Below are 23,221 nucleotides of genomic sequence, written 5' to 3' on the forward strand. Positions count from 1 at the left end.
ACACATCATCCACACCACCCCATGGCACCTCAAAGACACCCCAGGTTCTCAGATGCTGAACTCAGGGTCATGGTGGAGGAAATCCTACGAGTAGAGCCCCAGCTGTTCGGGACACAGGTGCAGCACACCACCATTGCCAGGAAGATGGAGCTATGGCAAAGAATAGTCGACAGGGTCAACGCTGTGGGACAGCACTGAAGAAATCGGGATGACATCAGGAAGAGGTGGAACGACCTACGGGGGAAGGTGCGTTCCATGGTATCAAGGCACAACATCGCGGTACAGCGGACTGGCGGCGGACCCCCACCTCCTCCGCTCGAATTTACAACATGGGAGGAGCAAGTCTTGAACATCCTGCATCCTGAGGGCCTCGCTGGAGTAGGCGGAGGAATGGACTCTGGTAAGTCTCATCTTCACTACTTCATCCCCCCCACCCCTCCTGCATGCCAACTCATACCCCCACCCTCACCCCCTTCACAACTACCCCTTGCAAATGTCTCACCATCACAACCCACCCATCCCAAAACTTAGCCCTGCATGCAGCCCCAAAGCATGGACACCCATCACCAAAGCATGCCCAATGCACGTACCCATCACCCCCCACCCCCAAAACACCATCACAACAGCCCCCACAAAGGAATGCCAGCACTGGGGTACACGGGCACCCACCCATTGCACACCATTGGCACACACAGAAGCAATAACCATACTTTTATACCCCTGCAGGACCCGAACGCCAGGTCACCGCGCAGGAGGGTCCACAAATGTCCCCTCCACCCCCAGAAGAGGCCCACAGTGATGACAGCAGCTCTGTCTCCCTGGATCTAGATGACCAGCCCAGTCCATCGGGGACCTCTGGACAGTCGGTTCCCCTCAGACAGGCACAGGCCACAGCAGACCTTCCCCCCTCAGGAAACACCAGCACAGCACCCACCCAGCGGGCCCATACCTCTGTCCCCAGGACACGTCAATCAGCGGTGTGTCCACCACTACAGGGAACCCAGGCTAACCCACCACCCCAACAACAACAGGGACCTGGGGGCAGTGGTAGTGGGCACACGGTCCAGGGGACGGAGGCCCAAGGAAACAGGGGAACGGGAAGGGCAGCTGTGCGACAGGGGGGGGAGAGGCCTAGGGAACCCACTCTCCACGAGGCCCTCTCCTCCATCATGGGAGCATACCACCACTCCCAGGAGACGATGGCGACCGTCCTGGCCAGGTTTCAGGAAATCCAGCTTCTGCAGGAACAACAGTATATGGGGTTCAGGGAGGAACTGAGAAACATCAGTACCGCCATGGGTACCATCGTAGTGGCCCTGAATGAGTTAATCTCCACATTGCGGACCACTCTGGCACCTCAAAGGGCCCCTGACACTAGCATGGACCAAGGACTGGCTACCACCTCCGCCGGCGCAAGTTGACAGGCGGCCCCGACAGAAGACCAACAGGCCACCAGAACCCCACCCCCTGCAGAAGGAGAACCACCCCGCAAGTGGGCCCTGAGATCCAGGAAGAAGACAGAGTAACATGTCAAGACCCCCGCCAGCAAAGGATACCGCCCTGATTGTCATCCCACTGTCCCACATTGTCACCCTGTCCAACCTTAAACTGCCCCTGCTCCACTTCCCACAGGCATTTGGACAATGCACCTGTGAACCTGATAGTCTGGACTCTTCCATGGACAATCCTCCACCATCACCCCTCACCGATTTCCAACCACCCATCCAAATTAGAGCACTTGAATAAACACACTTATTGCACATAAACAATCTGGAGTCTGTCTGTGATTTTAAAAAATGTATTAGACATGACAGTGCCACAATTGTTATTCACATAGTGATGCCAAAAAATTGCTGTCACACAGCTGTAGTCCATGGGGAAACTAAGCAGATGTCACGCAGTGGGGTCCACAGCTCTGAAAACGGAAGGGAAAGTCACAACACAGTTACCATACACTGGGGGAAAAAGTCAGACAGTAGAGAGGTAGGAGTCTTTAAGTAAATGTAATATGCCGGTGTGTACTCTTACCTGTGTGTCACTGAAAGTATTGCTTTATTACTGTGTTCCTGTTGTCTATGTCGTCCTCTTCGGCTTCCTCTTCTTCACTCTCCACAGGCTCCACAGCTGCTACAACACCACCATCTGGACCATCCTCCGGCAGAAAAGGCACCTGGCGTCGCAAAGCCAGGTTGTGAAGCATACAGCAGGCCACGATGATCTGGCACACCTTCTTTGGTGAGTACATTAGGGATCCACCTGTCATATGGAGGCACCTGAACCTGGCCTTCAGGAGGCCGAAGGTGCGTTCTATCACCCTCCTAGTCCGCCCATGGGCCTCATTGTAGTGTTCCTCTGCCCTGGTCCTGGGATTCCTCACTGGGGTCAATAGCCAGGAAAGGTTGGGGTAACCAGAGTCCCCTAATAGCCACACACGGTGCCTCTGGAGTTGCCCCATCACATACGGGATGCTGCTATTGCGCAGGATGTAGGCGTCATGCACAGAGCCAGGGAACTTGGCATTAAAATGTGAGATGTACTGGTCTGCCAAACAGACCATCTGGACATTCATCGAATGATAACTTTTCCTGTTCCTGTACACCTGTTCACTTTCTCTGGGGGGTACCAAAGCCACATGGGTCCCATCAATGGCACCTATGATGTTGGGGATATGTCCAAGGGCATAGAAGTCACCCTTCACTGTAGGCAAATCCCCCACCTCAGGGAAAACGATGTAGCACCGCATGTGTTTGAGCAGGGCAGACAACACTCTGGACAACACCTTGGAAAACATAGTTTGAGACATCCCTGATGATATGGCCACTGTTGTTTGAAATGACCCACTTGCTAAGAAATGGAGTACTGACAGCACCTGCACTAGAGGGGGGATCCCTGTGGGTTGGCGGATGGGTGACATCAGGTCTGCCTCCAGCTGGGCACACAGTTCATGTATAGTGGCTCGGTCAAGCCTGTATGTCAGAATGACATGTCGTTCCTCCATTGTCGACAGGTCCACCAGCGGTCTGTGCACGGGAAGATTTCTCCATCTCCTAGCTTTGCCAAGCGGACGGTGCCTAGGAAGGACAACAGCGAGAACAGAGTCAATCAACCCACAGGTACGTTCCCACAGCTTGCACACAACACGATTCACTATGCATTGAATGGTGTGTATGAGTGTTGAGGAAAGGCCTAGGTATGTGTGACGCATGAGGAATTAAGCCATGTGGGCCCTTGAAATGGCGGCTGCCTGACCTGTGAAGTGTGACAATGGGATGTGAGGTCAATGCGCTGGCATGGCACACCGTGGCGGTAGGCGGTCGAAGACCGCGGCGCAAAGCCGCATTGGTTCACATTGAATCCTATGGGTTTCAGGAGCCAATGACGATGTGCGCCGGCGGTCGCGGTACGCACCGCCGCGGTACGCACCACCGCGGTGGTGACCGCCATTTTCTATCAGCTTAATCACTCAATACCTGATCTTCTACAGGAGAGGACCTACACTGCAAGTGCTGCTGTGACCTCGGTCTGGAAGAGACAATGGCTGCTGCGACTGGGGAAAGGGCCCCTGCCTTCACTTCTGAAGAATTGGAGAAACTCGTGGATGGGGTCCTCCCCCAGTATGCGCTACTCTACGGTCCTCCAGACCAACAGGTAAGTACACTGGGACCATGCTTTGGGGGCAATGCCTGGGTTGAGTCGGGTGGATGAAAGATGGTAGGGAGGGGAGCGATTGAGTCATGCATCAGACGACAGATGAGAGCATGTGCCACATGGCAAGGGTGGGGATGGCCTCTCACATTGAGCATGCAGAAGGTGATGTCAATTTTTCTCTCCCTGTACATGTCACATAGGTCAGCGCCCACCAGAAAATCGCGATTTGGCATGCCATCGTTCAAGGACGTCCGGACCCTGGGGGTCCACAAAAGACAGGGCACCCACTGCCGGAAGAGGTGGGAGGACATCCGCCGCGGGAGCAGGAAGACGGCGGAGGCTCTGCTGGGGATGGCCTCCCAACGTAGGAGGGGTGCCAGTCGTCAATTGACCCCCTGATGTCTCGGATCCTGGCGGTGGCCTACCCCGATTTGGATGGGCACGTGAGGACATCACAGCAGACACAAGGGGGTGAGTACAGTCTCATTCTGGTGATTTTGCGCGCAGTGGAGGTGTCTGGGTGGGGGAGGAGGGCTGTGGGTCTCCCTAGGCGAGGGCGAATTCTGTAGGCTAGGCCCCTCCGTAAGGCATGGTCCTGTGTCCCCGCCCCCCACCTCTGTCGGGTGCCAAGTTCAGGTATCCATGGCCCTGTGTCATCTATGTGTGCAGTTGTCGTCGATAGGCTTGTAGGCCATGTCCCACGGATTGCGTAGTGGACCCCAAAGGCGCGGCGTAGTGCAGGGGGCTTCTGTGTCTGTCTTGTCCGCCAACGGTAGCGGTAATCCATGCACTCAACATGTCTTTATTTCTCCCCCCCCCCTTTTTCTGTGGCCTTCCTGTTCATGTGTGCATCAGCATCATCAGGCGGAGGAGAAGTGGCATCGGAGCACAAGGGAGCTGCATCTCACATGGCCATGGCGGGCCATGCAACTGAGTCGAATTTCACCAGTGAGACGGAGGGCGAGGGGAGCTCCACAGCGGGGACTCGTGCTGATGTCAGTGGCAGCGACTCGTCCTCTGAAGGGAGCTCCCTTGTGGTGGCGGCAAAATACGTGCCCCCCGCAACAACAGGTACAGCCGCCACCCAGCGCACCAGCACCGCCATCCCAGCAGCCCCTCAGCCTTCGCCCCGTGCCCGCTCACCCAGGAAGGTGGGCATCTCCTTCGCCCCAGGCACCTCATGCCCTGCCCCACTCACCCCTGCTGCCCTCAGTGAGGAGGTCATTGACCTCCTGAGGACGCTCATTGTTGGGCAGTCTAACCTTTTGAATGCCATCCAGGGTGTAGAAAGGGAGGTGCACCGGAGTAATGCATACCTGGAGGGCATTCATTCGGGTCAGGCTGCCCATCAGCGATCGTTCAACGCTCTGGCCTCAGCACTGACGGCAGCAATTGTCCCTGTCTCTAGCCTCCCCCCCTCCAACTTCCTCCACCCAGGCCCAATCCCTTGTACCTCTGCCTATCCCAGACACACCTACAGACCAGCCTGCACACACCTCAACACCCAAGGGAAGCTCATCAAGACATAAGCACCACACATCACACAAGCATTCACACAAGCAACATCCACATGCAGACATACCAACAGCCACTGCCTCCACTGTGTCCCCCTCCTCCTCGTCTCCCTCCTCCCTCCCTGTGACGTCTCCACTCACACTTGCATGCACAACATCTTCAGCCACTACGTCCATCACCAGCACAGCCACCAGAACACTCCGCACACGTGCAGTCACCACCCCCACTACCATGTACACATCCCCTGTGTCCTCTCCCAGTGTGTCTGTCACCCCCTCTTCCAAACCACACAAACGCAAGCAGCCACCCACCCAACAGCCATCCACCTCACGACAGCCTCCAGCCCAAGCACCTGCACCCAAAGACACCAGACTTCACACTCCTACAACCACATCCTCTTCCTCCACTCCCATACCCACCACACCTACCCGTCACTCTCTTTCCAAATTGCTTTTCCTTGCCAACCTTAACCTCTTTCCAACAACTCCCCCACCCGTCCATCTCATAAGACTGCAATCAGCACCTCAGCCACCACCAAACCAGGACCTATCAGGACTGTTATCCAAGGACTGTGGAGTCCCCCACCCTCAAGGGCAACAACTCCGGCGAGGAGCCAAGGCACGCCCAGCCCACCCCCTGAAAAGCACCCAAAAGTGAGCAGTGCCCGGCACGAGAGGCCTCGGACACCAGGGACCAAAATCCCTACCCTGGCTCCGTCTGGAAGTGGGGTGCCACCTGGCACACCGCCAAAGGGGTCAAGGGGCCACAGACGACCAGGGAAAGGTGGGAAGGGCAGCACGCCCGACAAGTCCGGCAGCAGGCCAGCTGCCCAGGAGTGCCCCACCAGCCCCCTACCAGGTGTGCAGGAGGACACCCAGAGGCCCGGTACAGCAGCCCAGGAGGGCCCCGCAAGCCAACGGACAGATGGGCAGGAAGGCCCTGCCAGCCACATGCCAGGTGGCGAGTGACACCCATGCCTGGGCCGGAACCGCTGAACTGGGCCCTTTCAAACAAGCACCGCTGAACTGGGCCCTTTCAATCAAGCACCGCTGAACAGGGCCCTTTCAATCAAGCACCGCTGAACAGGGCCCTTTCAATCAAGCACCGCTGAACTGGGCACCGCCGTCTCAAGCACCGCTGAACTGGGCACCACCGTCTCAAGCACCGCTGAACTGGGCACCTCCGTCTCAAGCACCGCTGAACTGGGCACCGCCGTCTCAAGCACCGCTGAACTGGGCACCGCCGTCTCAAGCACCGCTGAACAGGGCCCTTTCAATCAAGCACCGCTGAACAGGGCCCTTTCAATCAAGCACCGCTGAACTGGGCACCGCCGTCTCAAGCACCGCTGAACAGGGCACCGCCGTCTCAAGCACCGCTGAACAGGGCCCTTTCAATCAAGCACCGCTGAACAGGGCCCTTTCAATCAAGCACCGCTGAACTGGGCACCGCCGTCTCAAGCACCGCTGAACAGGGCACCGCCGTCTCAAGCACCGCTGAACTGGGCACAGCCGTCTCAAGCACCGCTGAACAGGGCACCGCCGTCTCAAGCACAGCTGAACAGGGCCGTTTCAATCAAGCACCGCTGAACGGGGCACCGCCGTTTCAAGCACTGCTGAACTGGGCACCGCCGTCTCAAGCACCGCTGAACAGGGCCTTTCAATCAAGCACCGCTGAACTGGGCACCGCCGTCTCAAGCACCGCTGAACTGGGCACTGCCGTCTCAAGCACCGCTGAACTGGGCACCGCCGTCTCAAGCACCGCTGAACAGGGCCCTTTCAATCAAGCACCGCTGAACAGGGCCCTTTCAATCAAGCACCGCTGAACTGGGCACCGCCGTCTCAAGCACCGCTGAACAGGGCACCGCCGTCTCAAGCACCGCTGAACTGGGCACAGCCGTCTCAAGCACCGCTGAACAGGGCACCGCCGTCTCAAGCACCGCTGAACAGGGCCGTTTCAATCAAGCACCGCTGAACGGGGCACCGCCGTTTCAAGCACTGCTGAACTGGGCACCGCCGTCTCAAGCACCGCTGAACAGGGCCTTTCAATCAAGCACCGCTGAACTGGGCACCGCCGTCTCAAGCACCGCTGAACTGGGCACCGCCGTCTCAAGCACCGCTGAACTGGGCACGCCGTCTCAAGCACCGCTGAATAGGGCCCTTTCAATCAAGCACCGCTGAACAGGGCACCGCCGTCTCAAGCACCGCTCCGCTGGGCCCTTCATCTCAAGCACCGCTCCGCTGGCCAACGCCGTCTCAAGCACCGCTGAACAGGGCACCGCCGTCTCAAGCACCGCTGAACTGGGCACCGCCGTGTCAAGCACCGCTGAACAGGGCACCGCCGTCTCAAGCACTGCTGAACTGGGCACCGCCGTCTCAAGCACCTCTGAACTGGGCACCGCCATCTTAAGCACCGCTCCGCTGGGCCCTTCATCTCAAGCACCGCTCCGCTGTGCCCTTCATCTCAAGCACCGCTCCGCTGGGCCCTTCATCCCAAGCACCGCTGGCCCATTGGCGGAAGGGACAGGCCCGCATCTGTGTCGGGCAGGGCTGCACGAAGCACTCTGGGCACTAGTCCCCCTCCAGTACCAGTGGAGACTGTTATCCACTTGAGAGACTGTGGCTTTGCACTCCCCAGGATTGGACAGTGGGCAACCCACCCACTGTAGAGACTTGAGAGACTGTGGCTTTGCACTCCCCAGGATGGAACAGTGGGCAACCCACCCACTGTAGAGACTTGTGAGACTGTGGCTTTGCACTCCCCAGGATGGAACAGTGGGCAACCCACCCACTGTAGAGACTTGTGAGACTGTGGCTTTGCACTCCCCAGGATGGGACAGTGGCCATGGAGGCCCCTCGTGGATCTGGCGTTGTGTACTCATGTGGCTGAGGTGCCCACCCTTCCCTTCCCCCTGAGGTGCCTGTAGTTTTTCTATCTGATGCCCCTGCAGTGTTCTCTCCGTTTAGGTCAGGTATCTTGTGTGGGCCTTGCCCATGTGATTTGGGCCCAGTAGTCCACGGACAATGACAGCTAGAATTATCGGACTTTTAATATTTATGTATATATTAGTTTTAAATGTGTGATATTTTTATAAGGCAATAATCCAATATATTCGACTGTTTATGATCTATTCCTTTTGTCTTTGCATTCTTTCGGGGGGCTTGGGGGTTGTAACAGTGATGTATTGCTATGCATTGATGTGTGTGTTGTAGTGGGTGGGGGTGGGGGTGGGTGTGTCGCGTGTGTGTGTGCCCGTAATATTTTCTCCATCCCCCTCCCCTGTGTCGTAGGTGCAGTACTCACAGTTGTCTTCTGCGCCAGCGTTCGTGCTCCTGGTAGAGGATGTAATTCGGGTTCCATGCTGTCCAGATTCCTCGTGGGGTGTATGGAGGTGAGCGTTTTCGGTTTGAAATGTCTGTTTCCGCCGTGTTTTTATCGGCGGGGCTGCCACCCCGGAAAAGGTGGCGGATTGGTGGGTTGTGATAGGGTGGGCGGTACGTTGTCTCCCGCCTGTCTGTTGGCGGTGACCGCCGCGCTGTTTGTTTGTCTGTTTGTTTGTTTGTCCCGCCGTGGCGGTCTGAGTGTTAAAGTGCCGGTCTCTGTTGGCGGTTTCCGACCAGGATCAGAATTCCATTTTTTTAACCGCCAGCCTTGTTGGCGGGTTAGCCGCCGCTTTAACACTGACCGCCAGGGTTGGAATGAGGGCCTAAATGTTTTTAGTACATAGAAACTAAAAGCGCCAATCTGGACATCTGGTCACACTCAAGCGGGGCAAACTCAAAATTTGAGGCAACCACAACAGAGCCCTGCTTGGCTACAGTGAGCGGGAGGCTTTGGTCAAATTTTTACCTTCTGAATTGGTCTTTTACTTGAACATTTTCTTCACAGAGACAAAGTGGCAAGTTGGATCTGACCTCCCTGCAGCCCTCTTCAGATACATGTCACAGGAGACCTTGGTGAAGAATTCTATATTCAGACTTAGACAATTTTTCATTATGGAAAACTTAGTCCTGGATGAACTTGAAATTGTAACCAACCTCCCTGGAGCCCTCTTCGGATACCCTGCGCAGAAAGCCTGGGTCAACTTTTTACATTTTTTTGGAGCTTTTTCTCGCTTACGTCAGACGACCCTCCCTAGCAAGCCGATTTTGAGTCAAGGACATTGGATTGCCTTTACATGACTCCCAGGTGGATTCCTGGAAGTCTGGGGCTCCGGAGCTTTTCAGCGAGATGAACCTGCAAGTCAGGCTGGGTCGTAGTAGACGAAGGCCAGCTTGATTCACAACGTTGGGTTGGTCCACTTATGGAGATTTTCTCCAAAGTTGCTCCAAACTTCTCAAAACATCTGGTTCTTCTTCCAGAAGATCTTGGAAGGTCCTTTGGGAGTCCACAACTCAACCTAAGGTTCCAGAATCTCTGAGTTGCTCCTTGAGGGTTAGGACTCCAACTCCCACAATGCACCTGGCTCAAATCCAAAACTGACCACTGGCCACTGGTCAGCTGGTCAGTGTCTTCAGGGCTTGATGCAGGGGACTCTGGACAGCTATTTTCTACCTGTAGCAAACAGGGAGTCCCTTCTTGAAGCAGTTGAAGACAGGCAAAGTCCTTTTAGTGGTGACGTCCAAGTGTGCAGCTGGTACAGTCCTTCAGAGTGCAGTGTCCAGGTGCAGGTCAGGGGTCCTGCAGGGCAGTCCTTATTCTTCTTTGTCTTGCTCTTTGTAGGCATCTGACTTGTGGAGTGATTGCGAACCTAGGGGACCAGTTTGCAAATCTCAGTACGCCACCCAGGTTCTGCTTCAGTGACATATGTGCCCTTGTTATCTGAGCCTGCCATCTATGCGTATCCTCCAGTCTAACCCCCAAATACACAAATTCTGCAACTCTCTCCAGCTCTACCCCTTCCATGGAGATACTCTTTCTTACTTTATGTTTGTTGTCACCAAAGATCATATACTTTGTTTTCATAGAGTTCACTTCAAGACCGTGATCTCTACAGAAGGATGTGAATTTTTGGAGTAAATTTGCTAGACCAGACGCAGTTTGAGATAGCAGTAATGTATCATCCACAAAGAGGAGGCATGGAGTCTTCACTCCCCCTAGTTTTGGAGCATCATTGTCACAAGCAAATAGATAGGGAATACAAGCGTTTATAATATTGGGAACAGGGTTGGGGCCCAAACACACCCTTGTCTCACTCCCCTATTAATAGGGATCTCTCTTGTTTCTTCCCCATTTGCTCCCCATCTAACTTTGGCAAAGGTCTTGCTGTATAAGCTTTTGATTGTATTTAATAGCACACATGGGAGTCCTGCTCTATCCAGTATCTCCCATAGCTTTTGGCGTGGGACCAAGTCAAATGCAGATCTAAGATCCACAAAGGCTACGAATAACTTCCCTCCTTCCAGGTCGACAGACTTCCATTTAATTGTGAGGAATATAAATATCTGGTCGATTGTGCTAATTTTTTCCCTGAATCCAGCTTGGAAGTTACTCAGGATTTGTGATTCTTGCATCCATACCTTAGTTCTCATCAGAATTTGATGGCAAAATATTTTTTGGAGGTTATCCAAAAGACTAATTGGCCTGTAATTTATTGGGTCAGATCTATTTCCCTTTTTATAGATAGGTATAATAATAGCACCCTTCCAGGTGCGAGGATAATTTCCAGTAGCCAGGACTGCATTTGATATTTTATTTATATATGGGACCCATATCTCAGGGTCAGATTTATATAAATCAGCCGGAATACCATCGAGACCGGGAGCCTTTCCCATTTTTTGGGCCATAATAGCCTCTCTTGTTTCAGTTAGTGAAAATGGCATAAGGTTATGCTCAGAAGGAGAACCCACTTTGTGCGCCTCAGGGTCATGAACTTCCTCTTCATAAAGTTTCGTAAAGTGATTAGCCCAAGTATCAGCAGGGATATGGCAGTCAAGTCTATTGCCCTGGTTTCGCCCATTGGAAGCTACCAGGGACCAAAAATGTTTCGTATGCTTTTCCCTGGCTGCTGTCAATAGGTTCTGCCAGGCCTCCATTTCCCAATTGTTTTTGGCATGTTTTATTGTTAACGCATAATCTCTTCTGGCATTTGTTATCAGGGTTTTATCTCTTGATTTGATCGCTTTGATCAGGCTATTTCTAGCAGCCCTACATGTTTTGTCGAACCACCTGTAACAGAAACGCACTGGGTGTTTGACTTCTTTGCTATTTTTTAAGAAAAGATCCCGCAGAGTAACGAATAATGCCGTATGGAGACTTAGGATCTCATTTGGAGAATGGAAGGAAGAGGTTTCAACAAGCTGATGTGTTGATACTATATCATACATAGTCTTCTGTAATTTTGTTGACTTTTGGAAGCACTCCCATTTCAAAGAATGTTTGTTAGAAGAGAGTGTTAGGGGCAGAGCAACTCTCTTGCTACAATGGGTATCCTCATTTTCTAGACTTAGGCCCTCATAGGTGACTAAAATTGGGGTGTGGTCACTTGTCTACTGTCTTCCTACGTGCATATCATGTACACGAAACCAAATTCTTGTATCGATTACCGCATAATCCAATGTACTACAGTACTGGCCTCTAAAATAAGTGTGCTTAGCAGGTGTGTCCGAGGGAAAACGGCCATTCGCAGGGCGAAGGCCATGGGTGATCATAAGATGAATAAATTGGAGCACTCTACTGTTTGACCTGACCTGTTGCTTTAAAGAGGAAAAAGGCGGAATATTCAATACTGCGTCTTCTAATTGAATTACTTCTGAGAAAGCACAATTCGGTTCAAGTGTTATATTTAGGTCCCCTACAATAAAAATAAAATGCAAATTTATATATTCTGAGACTAAGGCATTTAGTGCATTAAAGGTTTTTGACAATTTATTTGGGGGGGCCTGGTCTATTGTAAATATTAATACATAGTAGAAAAGAACCACACTTCTGCTATATGGATAGGGCCAATATGTCCTCTGAGTCCACTTCGATTTCTTTAATTGTCCCATTGACTGTAATCTTCAGCCATGTAATGAGCCCTCCAGCTGATCTCCCCATTGGGGAGGGAGTTGCTGGTTTACAGTAGGATTTGAAACCTTGCCTAAGAACATTGTCTATCATCCATGTTTCTTGGAAAAAACAAATATCAAAGTTGTCGATGTAGACCCCCCAGTCTGGATCAGCCAATTTAGTACAGATTCCTGCCAAATTCCATGACAAGAAGTTTGGGGTTAAATGCCCATCGCTTGCAGTCTTCTTCAATAAAGGGGCAAAACTACACATGTTACCATTCGGATTTCCAGAGATGGAGTTGAATAAAACATCTTTTGTACCTGGCGGTGGAAGTTTTTCCCTCCTTTCAGCAGGAGGCTCTGGCGGGGCCCCCTTTTCCCCTAAAAATGTAAAGTTAGGGGATTCTCTTTGATCCTGTTTGGGAGGACGTCAATCAGATTCCTCTGCCGGGGGTAATTGGACAGGACTCTTTACTCTTTAAGTCATGCGGGGACTGTCCTGATTGTTGGATTGTACCAGTGGTCTCCTAGAAACTTGTGAGTTCATATTTGGCACATGATCTTTTTCGGGCCAACAATTTTTGAAGTAGATCTTCGAACCATTTTTCAAAGGATTTCTCATTTCTAGAGATAGAAGACCCCTTACCAAATCAGGGGTAGATAATGTCAGCTTTATCGTATCAAATTGGCCTGCCGATGCGGGATATCTCTGGGCGAAAATTATGTCTGAGTGTATTACAGAGCTACATTGTCGAGTGTGCCGAATCCAATGTATGACTTTATTTTTTAGAGACATCATGTCTTCTTTAACATCTGTTGCTACGGATGGAACCCTGCACATATAAATTGAATGGTCATGGTCTCTGATAATTCATTGTGTGTACTTCATAATGTATTTTATTTTGCTAAATTAAACATTTTGAAGTCTGAGCTGCAGTCAAAAGAATTCCAGTTTCCATTTTCTAGTGGAGCAGCAGAAAAAAAAGAGATCATGCAAGCCACATTTTGCGTCCCTTCCTTGCACTTCATTTGTGACATTTGAGGCCATGGGTAGCAAGGGGAGTGCCAGGGGCTGCAAGGTGCAAGCCCAGGATAGTAGCTGCTACACCCTGGCAACCTTATAATGACTTCCAACCATAAGCGAGTGCTGGTTCACTGAAGAGCTTAATTTAAATAGAGTTTCATGTTGAAAACAGCACGACAATTGTCTGGGATTAATAACAAAGAACATGTAATTAAGTAGATAATAGATAACCAGAAAGGATAGACTAGGTCTGCGCCAATATCTTCTGGCAAGCAAGAGAAAAAGAAAGAAGCATACTACCCATTTGAAGGTGGCCATTATGAACTTTCTCGGTCATGAAACATAAAATAAATGTTATGTATACTTGAATTGTTTTCGGTAGTTGACATGCCTCTTATGGATCTCACATATATTTGTGATATACAATAAAGCCTTACCAGTTTTAGCATGTTTGCTGCTTTTGGCTTGACATTCCTTCTCAAGGTATTCATTAGGTTGACAATGTCCTTTTGAACATGTCCGTCCATTGTGTCCAAATGTCCCAATAATTTCTGAAATAGATAATTTCAAGAAGATCATTCACCTTGTGGATCTCAGAGGAAAGGAGTTAAATTAAATGATGATGCTTGAGTGAACCAATACTTATAATTCAATTAGTTGTAACTTGTAATCCAATGGATTGTATGTAAAGGGGTGGTTTTTATGCAAAGTCTATATCTGTGTCAAACAAATATTGAAGCTCAAGTGGACGATGTAGGAGGCTGGCCTGGTTTGTAGTGGGCACCTTGGGTACGTACACCTTATACCAGGTCCAGTTATCCCTTATTAGTGAAATATGGTAGTGTTCTAGCAGCTTATGGTGATAGAGGTAGCTATAGCATAGCAGCTTAGGCTGAACTAGGAGACATGCAAAGCTCCTGCAATACCACTTATAGTTACACAGTACTTATACACAAGTAAAGACAATACTCAGTGTTACCGAAAATAAAGGTATTTATTTGGGTGACACAATACCAAAAATATCTTACAGACAATACTCCTTATGGACGTAAGTATTATACACAAAATATACACTAGATACCAAAATTAGACAAGTAAATAGTCATAGACAATGCAAACAATAGGAAATGCTATGGAATGCAATTTGGAGAAAATGGGTCTAGGGGCAACACAAACCATATACTAAGAAAGTGTAATGTGAATCACAAATTCCCCCCTAGACTAGTGCAGTGTGTGCAGAATCACTGGGAGAGTAAGAATACAGTAAAGGTAAGTAAATTACCCCACCCCAGAGCCCAGACAAGCAGGAGTAAAGTACTGCAAGTTTCCTTAGGACACACTACACCTTATTTTTGGGATTTTGCAGCAGCCAACCAAGGGGGTTATTCTAACTTTGGAGGAGTGTTAATCCGTCCCAAAAGTGACGGTAAAGTGACGGATATACCACCAGCCGTATTACGAGTTCCATAGGATATAATGGACTCGTAATACGGCTGGTGGTAAATCCGTCACTTTTCCGTCACTTTTGGGACGGATTAACACCTCCTCCAAAGTTAGAATAACCCCCCAAGTCTGCAAAGAACAACTGCTGAATTATTGGACCTGAAGACCTGCAAAGGAAGGGGACCAAGTCCAGAAGTTGAAAGAAGTTCCAGGAAGGACAGGAGCCCCTGCCAACCCAGAAGAGGGTGCAAAAGAAGAATCCACGGTTAGTCGAAGACTCCAGAATTGCACCCTAGGAAGATGCCAGCGGGTTCTGCATAATGCAAAAGATGTCCCACGGTGTGAAAATTGTTGCAGATGAGATTTCATATTGGAATTCGCCAACAAGCCTTGGCTACGCCAAAAGTGTGTTTTGTGTCAAAATGGAGCTGGATGGGCCCAGGAGGGACCTGGGGGCCTCAACTCTGTGTGAGAAGGAAGAGGGAGCTCTCAGCACTTTAAAGAGCCCGGAGGATACCAGCCAGCACCCCCAGGAGTTGCAGGATCTGGGTTCAAACTAGGTGCAAGATGCAGTTGATGCAGCACAACAAAAGAAGGTCCCACGCTGCCGGAGAACGACTCAGCAAGTTGTGCATCACAGGATTGAGTGCTGGGCACCTGGGCAAGGCTGTGCATGAAGGAATTTTGCAAAGAGTCCACAGAGGCCTTAGGAGGCGAAGATGGCACAGTACACAGGGTTACCATCATTCTTGAGAAAGGCAAGGTCTTACCTCCTCCAAATTGCGTCAGCAGGACCTCAGGCCAGTCTATGTCAATGATGTTCATCCTCTGTGTTCTTAGGAGTAAGCTTGACGCTGTGAGAGGAGTCCCAGGGTACCGGTTGTAATCTTGGAAGGTGCCTGCTTGCAGCAGGAGAGTGACCCCTACACTCCACAGGAGATTTCTTCGGTCCTTCTGGAGCAGGATGAAGACAGGGAGTCCCCAGAGCGTGCACACCATGGAAACTGTTGCAGTTGCTGATTGGAGCTGAGGTTGCTGAAGAAAAGTGTCTCTTGTAGACACTTTGTTGCAGTTACAGCGTTTCTTGGAGCAGGCTGCGGTTGATCCGAGGTCAGAAGAGTCTGAAGTTGTTGCAGAGGATTCCTGAAGGAAACTTGCAAGCAGAATCTGAAGATAACCCACAGGAGAGAGCCTAAAATAGCCCTGACAGGGGCATTGGCTACCTTATCAGGTATGGACCTATCAGAAGGGGTCTCTGACGTCCCCTGCTGGCACTGGCTACTAATAGCCCTCCAGAGTGCCCCCACACCTTGCAAAGCAAGATGGCTGAATTCTGGGACACACTGGAGGAGCTCTGGGCACCACCCCTGGGGTCGTGATGGACAGGGGAGTGGTCACTCCCCTTTCCTTTGTCCAGTTTCCCACCAGAGCAGGAGACAAGGGGTCCCTGAACCGGTGTAGACTGGTATATGCAAGGAGGGCACCTTCTGTGCCCTTCAAAGCATTCCCAGAGGCTGGGGGAGGCCACCCCTCACCAGCCTGTAACACCTATTTCCAAAGGGAGAGGGTGTAACACCCTGCTCTCAGAGGAAATGCTTTGTTCTGCCTTCCTGGGACTGGGCTGCCAAGACCACAGGAGGGCAGAACCCTGTCTGTGAGGTGGCAGCAGTTGTAGTTGCAGTGCAAGCCTCAGAGAGCTGGTTTGGCAGTACTGGGGGTCCATGGTGGAGCCCCCAGGATGCATGGAATTGGCTCCCCAATACCAGATCTGTTACATGGCCATATTCGGAGTTACCACTGTGAAGCTAGATATAGGTATTGACCCATATGTAGTGCCCGCATGTAATGGTGTCCCCGCACTCACAAAGTCCAGGGAAATGGCCCTGAATTATGTGGGGGCACCTTTGCTAGTGCAAGGGTGCCCTCACACTTAGTAACTTTGCACCTAACCTTCAGCAAGTGAAGGTTAGACATATAGGTGACTTATAAGTTACTTAGGTGCAGTGAAAATGGCTGTGAAGTAGTGTGTGCACTATTTCACACAGGCTGCAATGGCAGATCTGTGTAAGGGGTTGTCTGAGCTCCCTATGGGTGGGTAAAGGAATGCTGCAGCCCATTTGGATCTCCTGGAACTCCAATGTCCTGGGTACCTAGGTACCATATACTGGGGGCTTATAGGGGGGTTCCAGTATGCCAATTGAAATTGGTAAATGAAGTCACTGGCCTACAGTGACAAATGTAAAAGCAGAGAGAGCATAAGCACTGAGGTTCTGGTTAGCACTACACAGGCATACACATTAGGCCACAAACTATGAGCACTGGGGTCCTGGCTAGCAGGATCCCAGTGAGACAGGCAAAACACACTGATATATAGGTTTTTATCTATGAGCGCTGCGGTCCTGGCTAGCAGGATCCCAGTGACACAGTAAAAACACACTGACACACTCACAAACAGGCCAAAAGTGTGGGTAACCATGCTAGAAAAAGGCTACTTTCCTACAGACAATTATATCTCCAACGTACACTGACACATGTAGGGTGAGATGTAGAAAGCCATTTTGTAATTACAAACTACAATTCACAACGACACAGGTTTTGCACTGAGAAACTACCTTTTTGATAAAAAAAACATGCTTAATTTACTGAACCACATTGAATTGCAATTAGGAAGGGTTGCAAAAGGGGCATTCCATTTTGTTTGGAATTTGGTATGGTATGTATCAATGGTTGCCAACCGTAGATCAGCTGCCAACACCTCAACGGAGGTGATATCTGATTCACAAAGAAACACTGTGCTTCCTGGGACACTTTCCCCTTTGCGAATCCTGTTGGATGCCCTCAGGGAAATATTTTGGTTTCTAATATTGCAATAGTATCGAGGGACAAAATATAGCAGGTAAGAATATAGTTTTTCTATTTAATTACTAATATAGAACTATTTAATATAGTTGTATAACATATCATATTAAGATTGTTTTGGTAAATGTTTTATTAGGTTGAGTGTTCTTAGATATTACTTTTTAATTATTTGCATTTTTTATTATACTGTTTTTGTTTTGTAAATATATTTAAGAAATGATATCCTATTTATTTATTTATTTTTGCTAGGTTATCTTCAGTCTCAACAAACTATACAACAGCCTAATCACAATTGCACCCCCTGAACTAACACCATCCTCCCCATCTGGCAATCACAAACCTAGCAATCCACTCAGCAAACTTTAACTTGATTTAATCCACTCCCCACAATATCCCACCTGTAATGACACCCAGCGACAACCCACCTTGATCACAATACACCCCTTATGATCTAGTGCCCCACAAGGAAACTAAAAACCTACTCTTCCTCCATGAACATACCACTTGCTGGACCAAGAGAGCATTGCACTCAACAACATACCACATATACACAAGAACCTGCCCAACCCTGCATTATGAAGATCTTTTCACCTGCAATACAACCATAGACACAAACACAAAACCCCACCACTGAATGACACTTTGCATACTCAAAAACCCCCAAATTCCCCCAAAAGCCTGAAACAGAGATAAACGACTTTCACAATACAGACACAACTTAACTAGCAGAAATGCAATATTGCACATTCAACCCACAACACTTAACATAGGACTCCCTTCACTCAGTTAGCTAAGATCTGAATCAAATACATGAAGAACACACCCTATTAAAAGACAGAAATCCTCCCAGACCATCAAACAACCCAACACTCCTCAAACATGAGGCCAGTAACATTCAAATCCTGTCAAAACCCCTTCTTTAATCCTCCATGCAGCACTACACACTTCCAAGTCTAAACAATTATCCACACTTCAGAGGAATATAACATTGCTGTTACTACTACATCCATCACCCAGCATTCATCATGGAAACCTCACTCATGGCAACAAACTTTGCAAACTGCTACCAGCCCTGGCACCAATCTTAACTTCACTTCAGCCTTAGCACAAAAAACATACACTCTCCCACGTTTATCAGCGCACTCATTCTTCCTCCCCCCATCAACACACCCTAAACTACCTAATCTCCTCTAAAAGATGCACAACCTTTACCCAACCCCCTCCATTCCCTTTCCTATCCCCTCACTCACTCAGCTCTGCTGACAACCCTTCACAAAATAGTCAACAAGCTCAATAACTACCAATCAAGCTTAAAGAAATCTGAAGCAAACTTGACACAAATGCACAACAACCTGAACATAACTCAAAGAGACAAGCTGCCTACCTCAGACCCCAATTGGAATAAAAATAACTGCCCCCAGAACACCATCCCACTATGCAATAGAGCACACTCAGACCAATATAAGCCAGAAACAGACTATCACAAGCAGAAATATACTCCCAGAATCTTAGAAATCAACCACCTCAAACAACCTACCTAGAGACAGGCCAAAGATACCAGTGACAATAGGTCAAACAAGACAGAGACAGAAACAGCAACCCCTTATTCATCCATACTCCCTGATCTAATAAAAAAAAAAGCAGATCTCCAGTTAAACAGGGCATAGCTATAGCTGAAGAGATTATGTCACAAGAAATTGACATTATTTTTCTCATGGAGATCTGGCTAAATTACTTCACCACATATCTAATAGAAATCCTAGTGCCAAACCCCACATCCACAACAAAATGGCTTGAGTGAGAGGGCCGAAAGGGGATACCTTTCACAGGAATACCATACTAATCAACATGTTCACAATGGAGAAATAATCTGCCTTTGAATGCATAGAAATAGACCTGATCCCAAAGATCCTAAAAGCAAATATAATGCACATCATTTATAACCCCCCAGAGAACAGCAATGCCTCATGGAACAATTGAGAGACCTCATAATACAACAAGCCCTCCTCTAAACCAACCACATATGTCTTGGGGACCTCAACATACAATAGAACAATATCAACAACATACTGATAACACAATTGAAAAGTGTTTTGGTTTACATAACACTTCAGCGAACCCATGCACGTAAAAGTGGCCACCATGGCATCCTCATGGCCGATACTGACTCCTTGACCATATACTAAATCCGACCAATAGAAAGGTTGTACCATCATTTTGCACTCTTCAACCTTCTGAACTCCAAGCAGCAAAAGGACAGATATAATGAACGAATCTCTGGACAAGGAATACCATACAAATCGATACTGATAAGCTAGCAACAAAGTTCAGTCCCCACCTCAGTCTACCAACCAACCTACATTCTGCAGATGACTTGACCACACAGTACACAATATGATGTCTAACACTGTCAAGTGGCACCACTAAAACTCAAGAGGCTTAGTAACAAATTGTTATGCTCATTGTCTAACAAAGACAAAAGAAGAGAGAAGACAGCTTATAGTAATAGAAAGGAGAAGGAGACAAGATGTCTCATTCTCATAACTCACCTTACTACATCAAAATAGAAGCAAATACAAGGAACACATTTTCAAATCAAAAGCTTTCTTTTTCTGATCACAGCAAACAGAGGCAAAGAACACCTAAAAAATTTTTTAACAACATACAACAACAAACAGCCGGACTATCATCCCAAGCACAAGAGTGAAAGTGGAATGTGGTAAGGACTTCCCAGATTCTTCATGTACAAGTGTGCAAAGACTGAATTCTTCCTGATATAAAATAACAATTGTTCGACCTGGCAGCTGTAATGTTTTCTTTCCCCAAACTTAGGCCCTCATTACAACCTTTACAGCATTTAGTTTGGTCAGCAACCAGGCCCATTAACAAGTGTCCTCCATGTAGCCCAAGGCAACACATGTAAAAAAAAAATGGCCTTGCAGTTCTGCCACGCAGGTCAACCTCTGCACAGGTATCAAAGGGGGAAAAAGAGGTGGGGGGAAGAAAGGGAGGGTGTAGGGGGGTCCTCGCATCCACAGCAACCTGCCCAAAGAGGTAAATCTCTAGTTCATCAAAACCGGAAATGCCAGCACGGTCAGTTCTTGTTTCTGCATGCTGTCAGCAGCCACATAGCGCTACGGTCGAGATGCAATGTATGACTGCAGGGGAGTCCATACATCCCTAGGGGGGAGGCAGGCGGCATCATTTCCCAATAGGCTATTAATTGCACGTGACAGTATACAGCATCGCTCAGCCAGTCCTGACAGCGGGACGCCTGTCTCCTTCCTCAGCACATAGCCACTCTGCACTTAGCCAGCACCAACAGCAGCCCCACTAGATTCCTGTGTTCGGGGAGGACCTCCTTGACATAACCCAGGAGAGCAAATTTGGGGGAACGTGATGTCTCCTTCCCAATCCTTTCCTCAATCACACACAGCACGGCCATTCAGTATTCTTGCAGCCCCCCGTAGCTCCACACCAAGTGCAGAAAAACCGCCTCCAGTGTTGAGCATCTATCACAACCTGTATCCATTCGGACACCCTTTCTCCTGAGGCGCCTCGGTGTATAGTACAAACGGTGCAGGAATTTAAAATGAATTAGGTGCAGTCTGTAATCGGGGGAAGTTCTCGCATATGCGCACAGCAATATCGCCAAACATCATCTGGAAGGACCTCACCTATATCCGCCTCCCAGTGCGCCCTGGCCTTGGGTGTTGCTGAGAGAGAGGTCGTCTGCATGCTCGCATACAGGCCAGTGATAAGTCTGCGGGGAGTCGGGCTCTTATACACCAGTTCTAATGCCTGGCACGTAGAGGATGCCACAGGGAAGTCTGGGTATAGGGCCCTCAAGAGCGCTTTAATGCGCAGGTAAGTCAGATGATACAAAGTGGTATTGTGCAGTTCACAGAGCACAGCCTCTGGGGGAATGAACGAGCCCCCCAGGTACCACGACTCCAAGGTGGCCATATGCAAGTCACGTAGTTGCTCGCAAATCCGTCCTCCCTCCGATGCCTGCGGGCTCATAAGTTCCAGCACAGGCGTTGAGGGCACAAAGAGTCTCCCAGCCCCAGTACGCCTCAGGAGCGCCTCCCAAGACCATACCCTGCACGCAACTGTATCGACTCCCCTTGTCCCAGGGCCGGGTGGCACATAAATCACAAAAGAGAGTGTACCAGGTCACACAAACTTGTGTTCCAGAGCCAGACGCGACAAATATCTTATGGGGTGCAACCAAAAATGCGCAAAATGTGCCTGAGCACAATTATAGTGGAGTTCCAGGTCCAGGGTCTCCAGACCACCCATTTCAAACGTTAGAGTTAGCATTTCTCATGAGATTCTGGGTTGCTTGCCCGCCCAAACTAGAGTTATAAGTGAGGATCTGAGTTGCCTAAGGAAGCTAGTCGTGAGGGTGAGAGGAATATTAATAAACAAGTAGAGAAACTTGGGCAGAATTACGATCTTGGCTATGGCTATACGACCGGTCAGAGAAAGTGGAAGAGCACGCTTGGCCACAACTTTGTCCTCCAGCCACGTAATGGTCCTGCAATAGTTGGTGGACCATAACTCATCCATCTCCCTGCTGAGCCGTATACCCATGTACCTTACCAGGCCGTCTTCCCATCTCAGGGGTGTTTTGAGTGGTACTGAACTGTGGCATCTGACAGGGGGAAAACTACTGATTTGGTCCAGTTTATTGTGATCCCAGATAACTCACCAAAGCGTACTAACTCGTCCACTAGGATATCTTGGTGGAGCTGTGGGTCAAGCACATATAGAGCAACATCTTTAGCATACATTGATACCAAGATTGGACGTTACCCGAATGCCAGTACTCTGTGATTGTGATGTAGTATCAGGCGTGCAGCCTGTGGCTCCATCAACACCGCAAACAGCAGTGGAGAGGGGGGGGGGGCAGCCCTGTCGAGCACCTTGAGCCACCAGGAAAGACTCCGATACCATGCCATTGATTCTAAATCTCACCGTTGGGTTTGAGTACAATAAGCGGATTAGTTGGATGAATCTAGGGCTCGATTGCTAAAAAGCCAAACAGATAAGGCCATGCGAGGGAATCAAATGGTTTTTTAGCGTCAAGGTATACTGCCACGGCACGGTCCTACTTGTTCACCATTTGGGTCACCCGTCATTGAGTGCTTCTGCGTAGACATCTAGCAAATGCGGCACTAGCAGATCTGCATACTCCTTATAGAAGGCCGCAGTGAGTCGGCTAAGCCGGGGTCTTATCCTCCGGCAGGCTCCGTATAACTTTTATGATGTCTTTGACTGTGAATGGTGCGTCCAAATATTGCCTATGCGAATTCTCTAGCCAAAGAAGGCTAATGTCATCAAAGCATTCTGTGTACACCTTCTGATTCGGTCTCTCCGATCCAGAGTAGAGGGGGAGGTATAAAAATCAGTGAGCACCTTTTTGAACCCCCTCCGTGCTGGCACGGCATATGCCAGCCAAGTCGTGTAACTCAAAAATATAGTTCCCCACCCACGGTTGGTGCAGCATTGCCGCTAGTGTCTTACCCGCCCTCTTGCCCTCTGCATATCCCCTCACCTTAACCTCCTTCCCCAGAAATCAGACCTCGCGGAGCGCCGCTTCCTCATACTGTAACAGTTTTTCTCTTACCTCATCTAAGATGGGACCAGAAATATCTACACATATACGCTTCTCCAGCAAGACCAGCTGGGCCTCCAAGTCTGCCAGCTCTCAACGAATCTCTTTAAGCACACTGTGTTG

At 49.4% G+C, this 23,221-nt stretch overlaps 1 protein-coding gene across 1 annotated transcript in view; it reads right to left on the bottom strand.

Annotated features, from left to right (window-relative positions):
* LOC138296726 (cysteine-rich venom protein-like) overlaps positions 1–23,221 on the bottom strand; it is a 249,427-nt gene that overhangs the window by 179,226 nt on the left and 46,980 nt on the right. The window contains exon 3 of the mRNA XM_069236128.1: positions 13,614–13,727. Coding sequence (XP_069092229.1) covers positions 13,614–13,727 — 114 coding nt within the window. The remainder of the gene's footprint in view (positions 1–13,613; positions 13,728–23,221) is intronic.

The sequence above is a fragment of the Pleurodeles waltl genome, chromosome 5 (assembly GCF_031143425.1).
Source record: "Pleurodeles waltl isolate 20211129_DDA chromosome 5, aPleWal1.hap1.20221129, whole genome shotgun sequence".
Lineage (NCBI taxonomy): Eukaryota > Metazoa > Chordata > Amphibia > Caudata > Salamandridae > Pleurodeles > Pleurodeles waltl.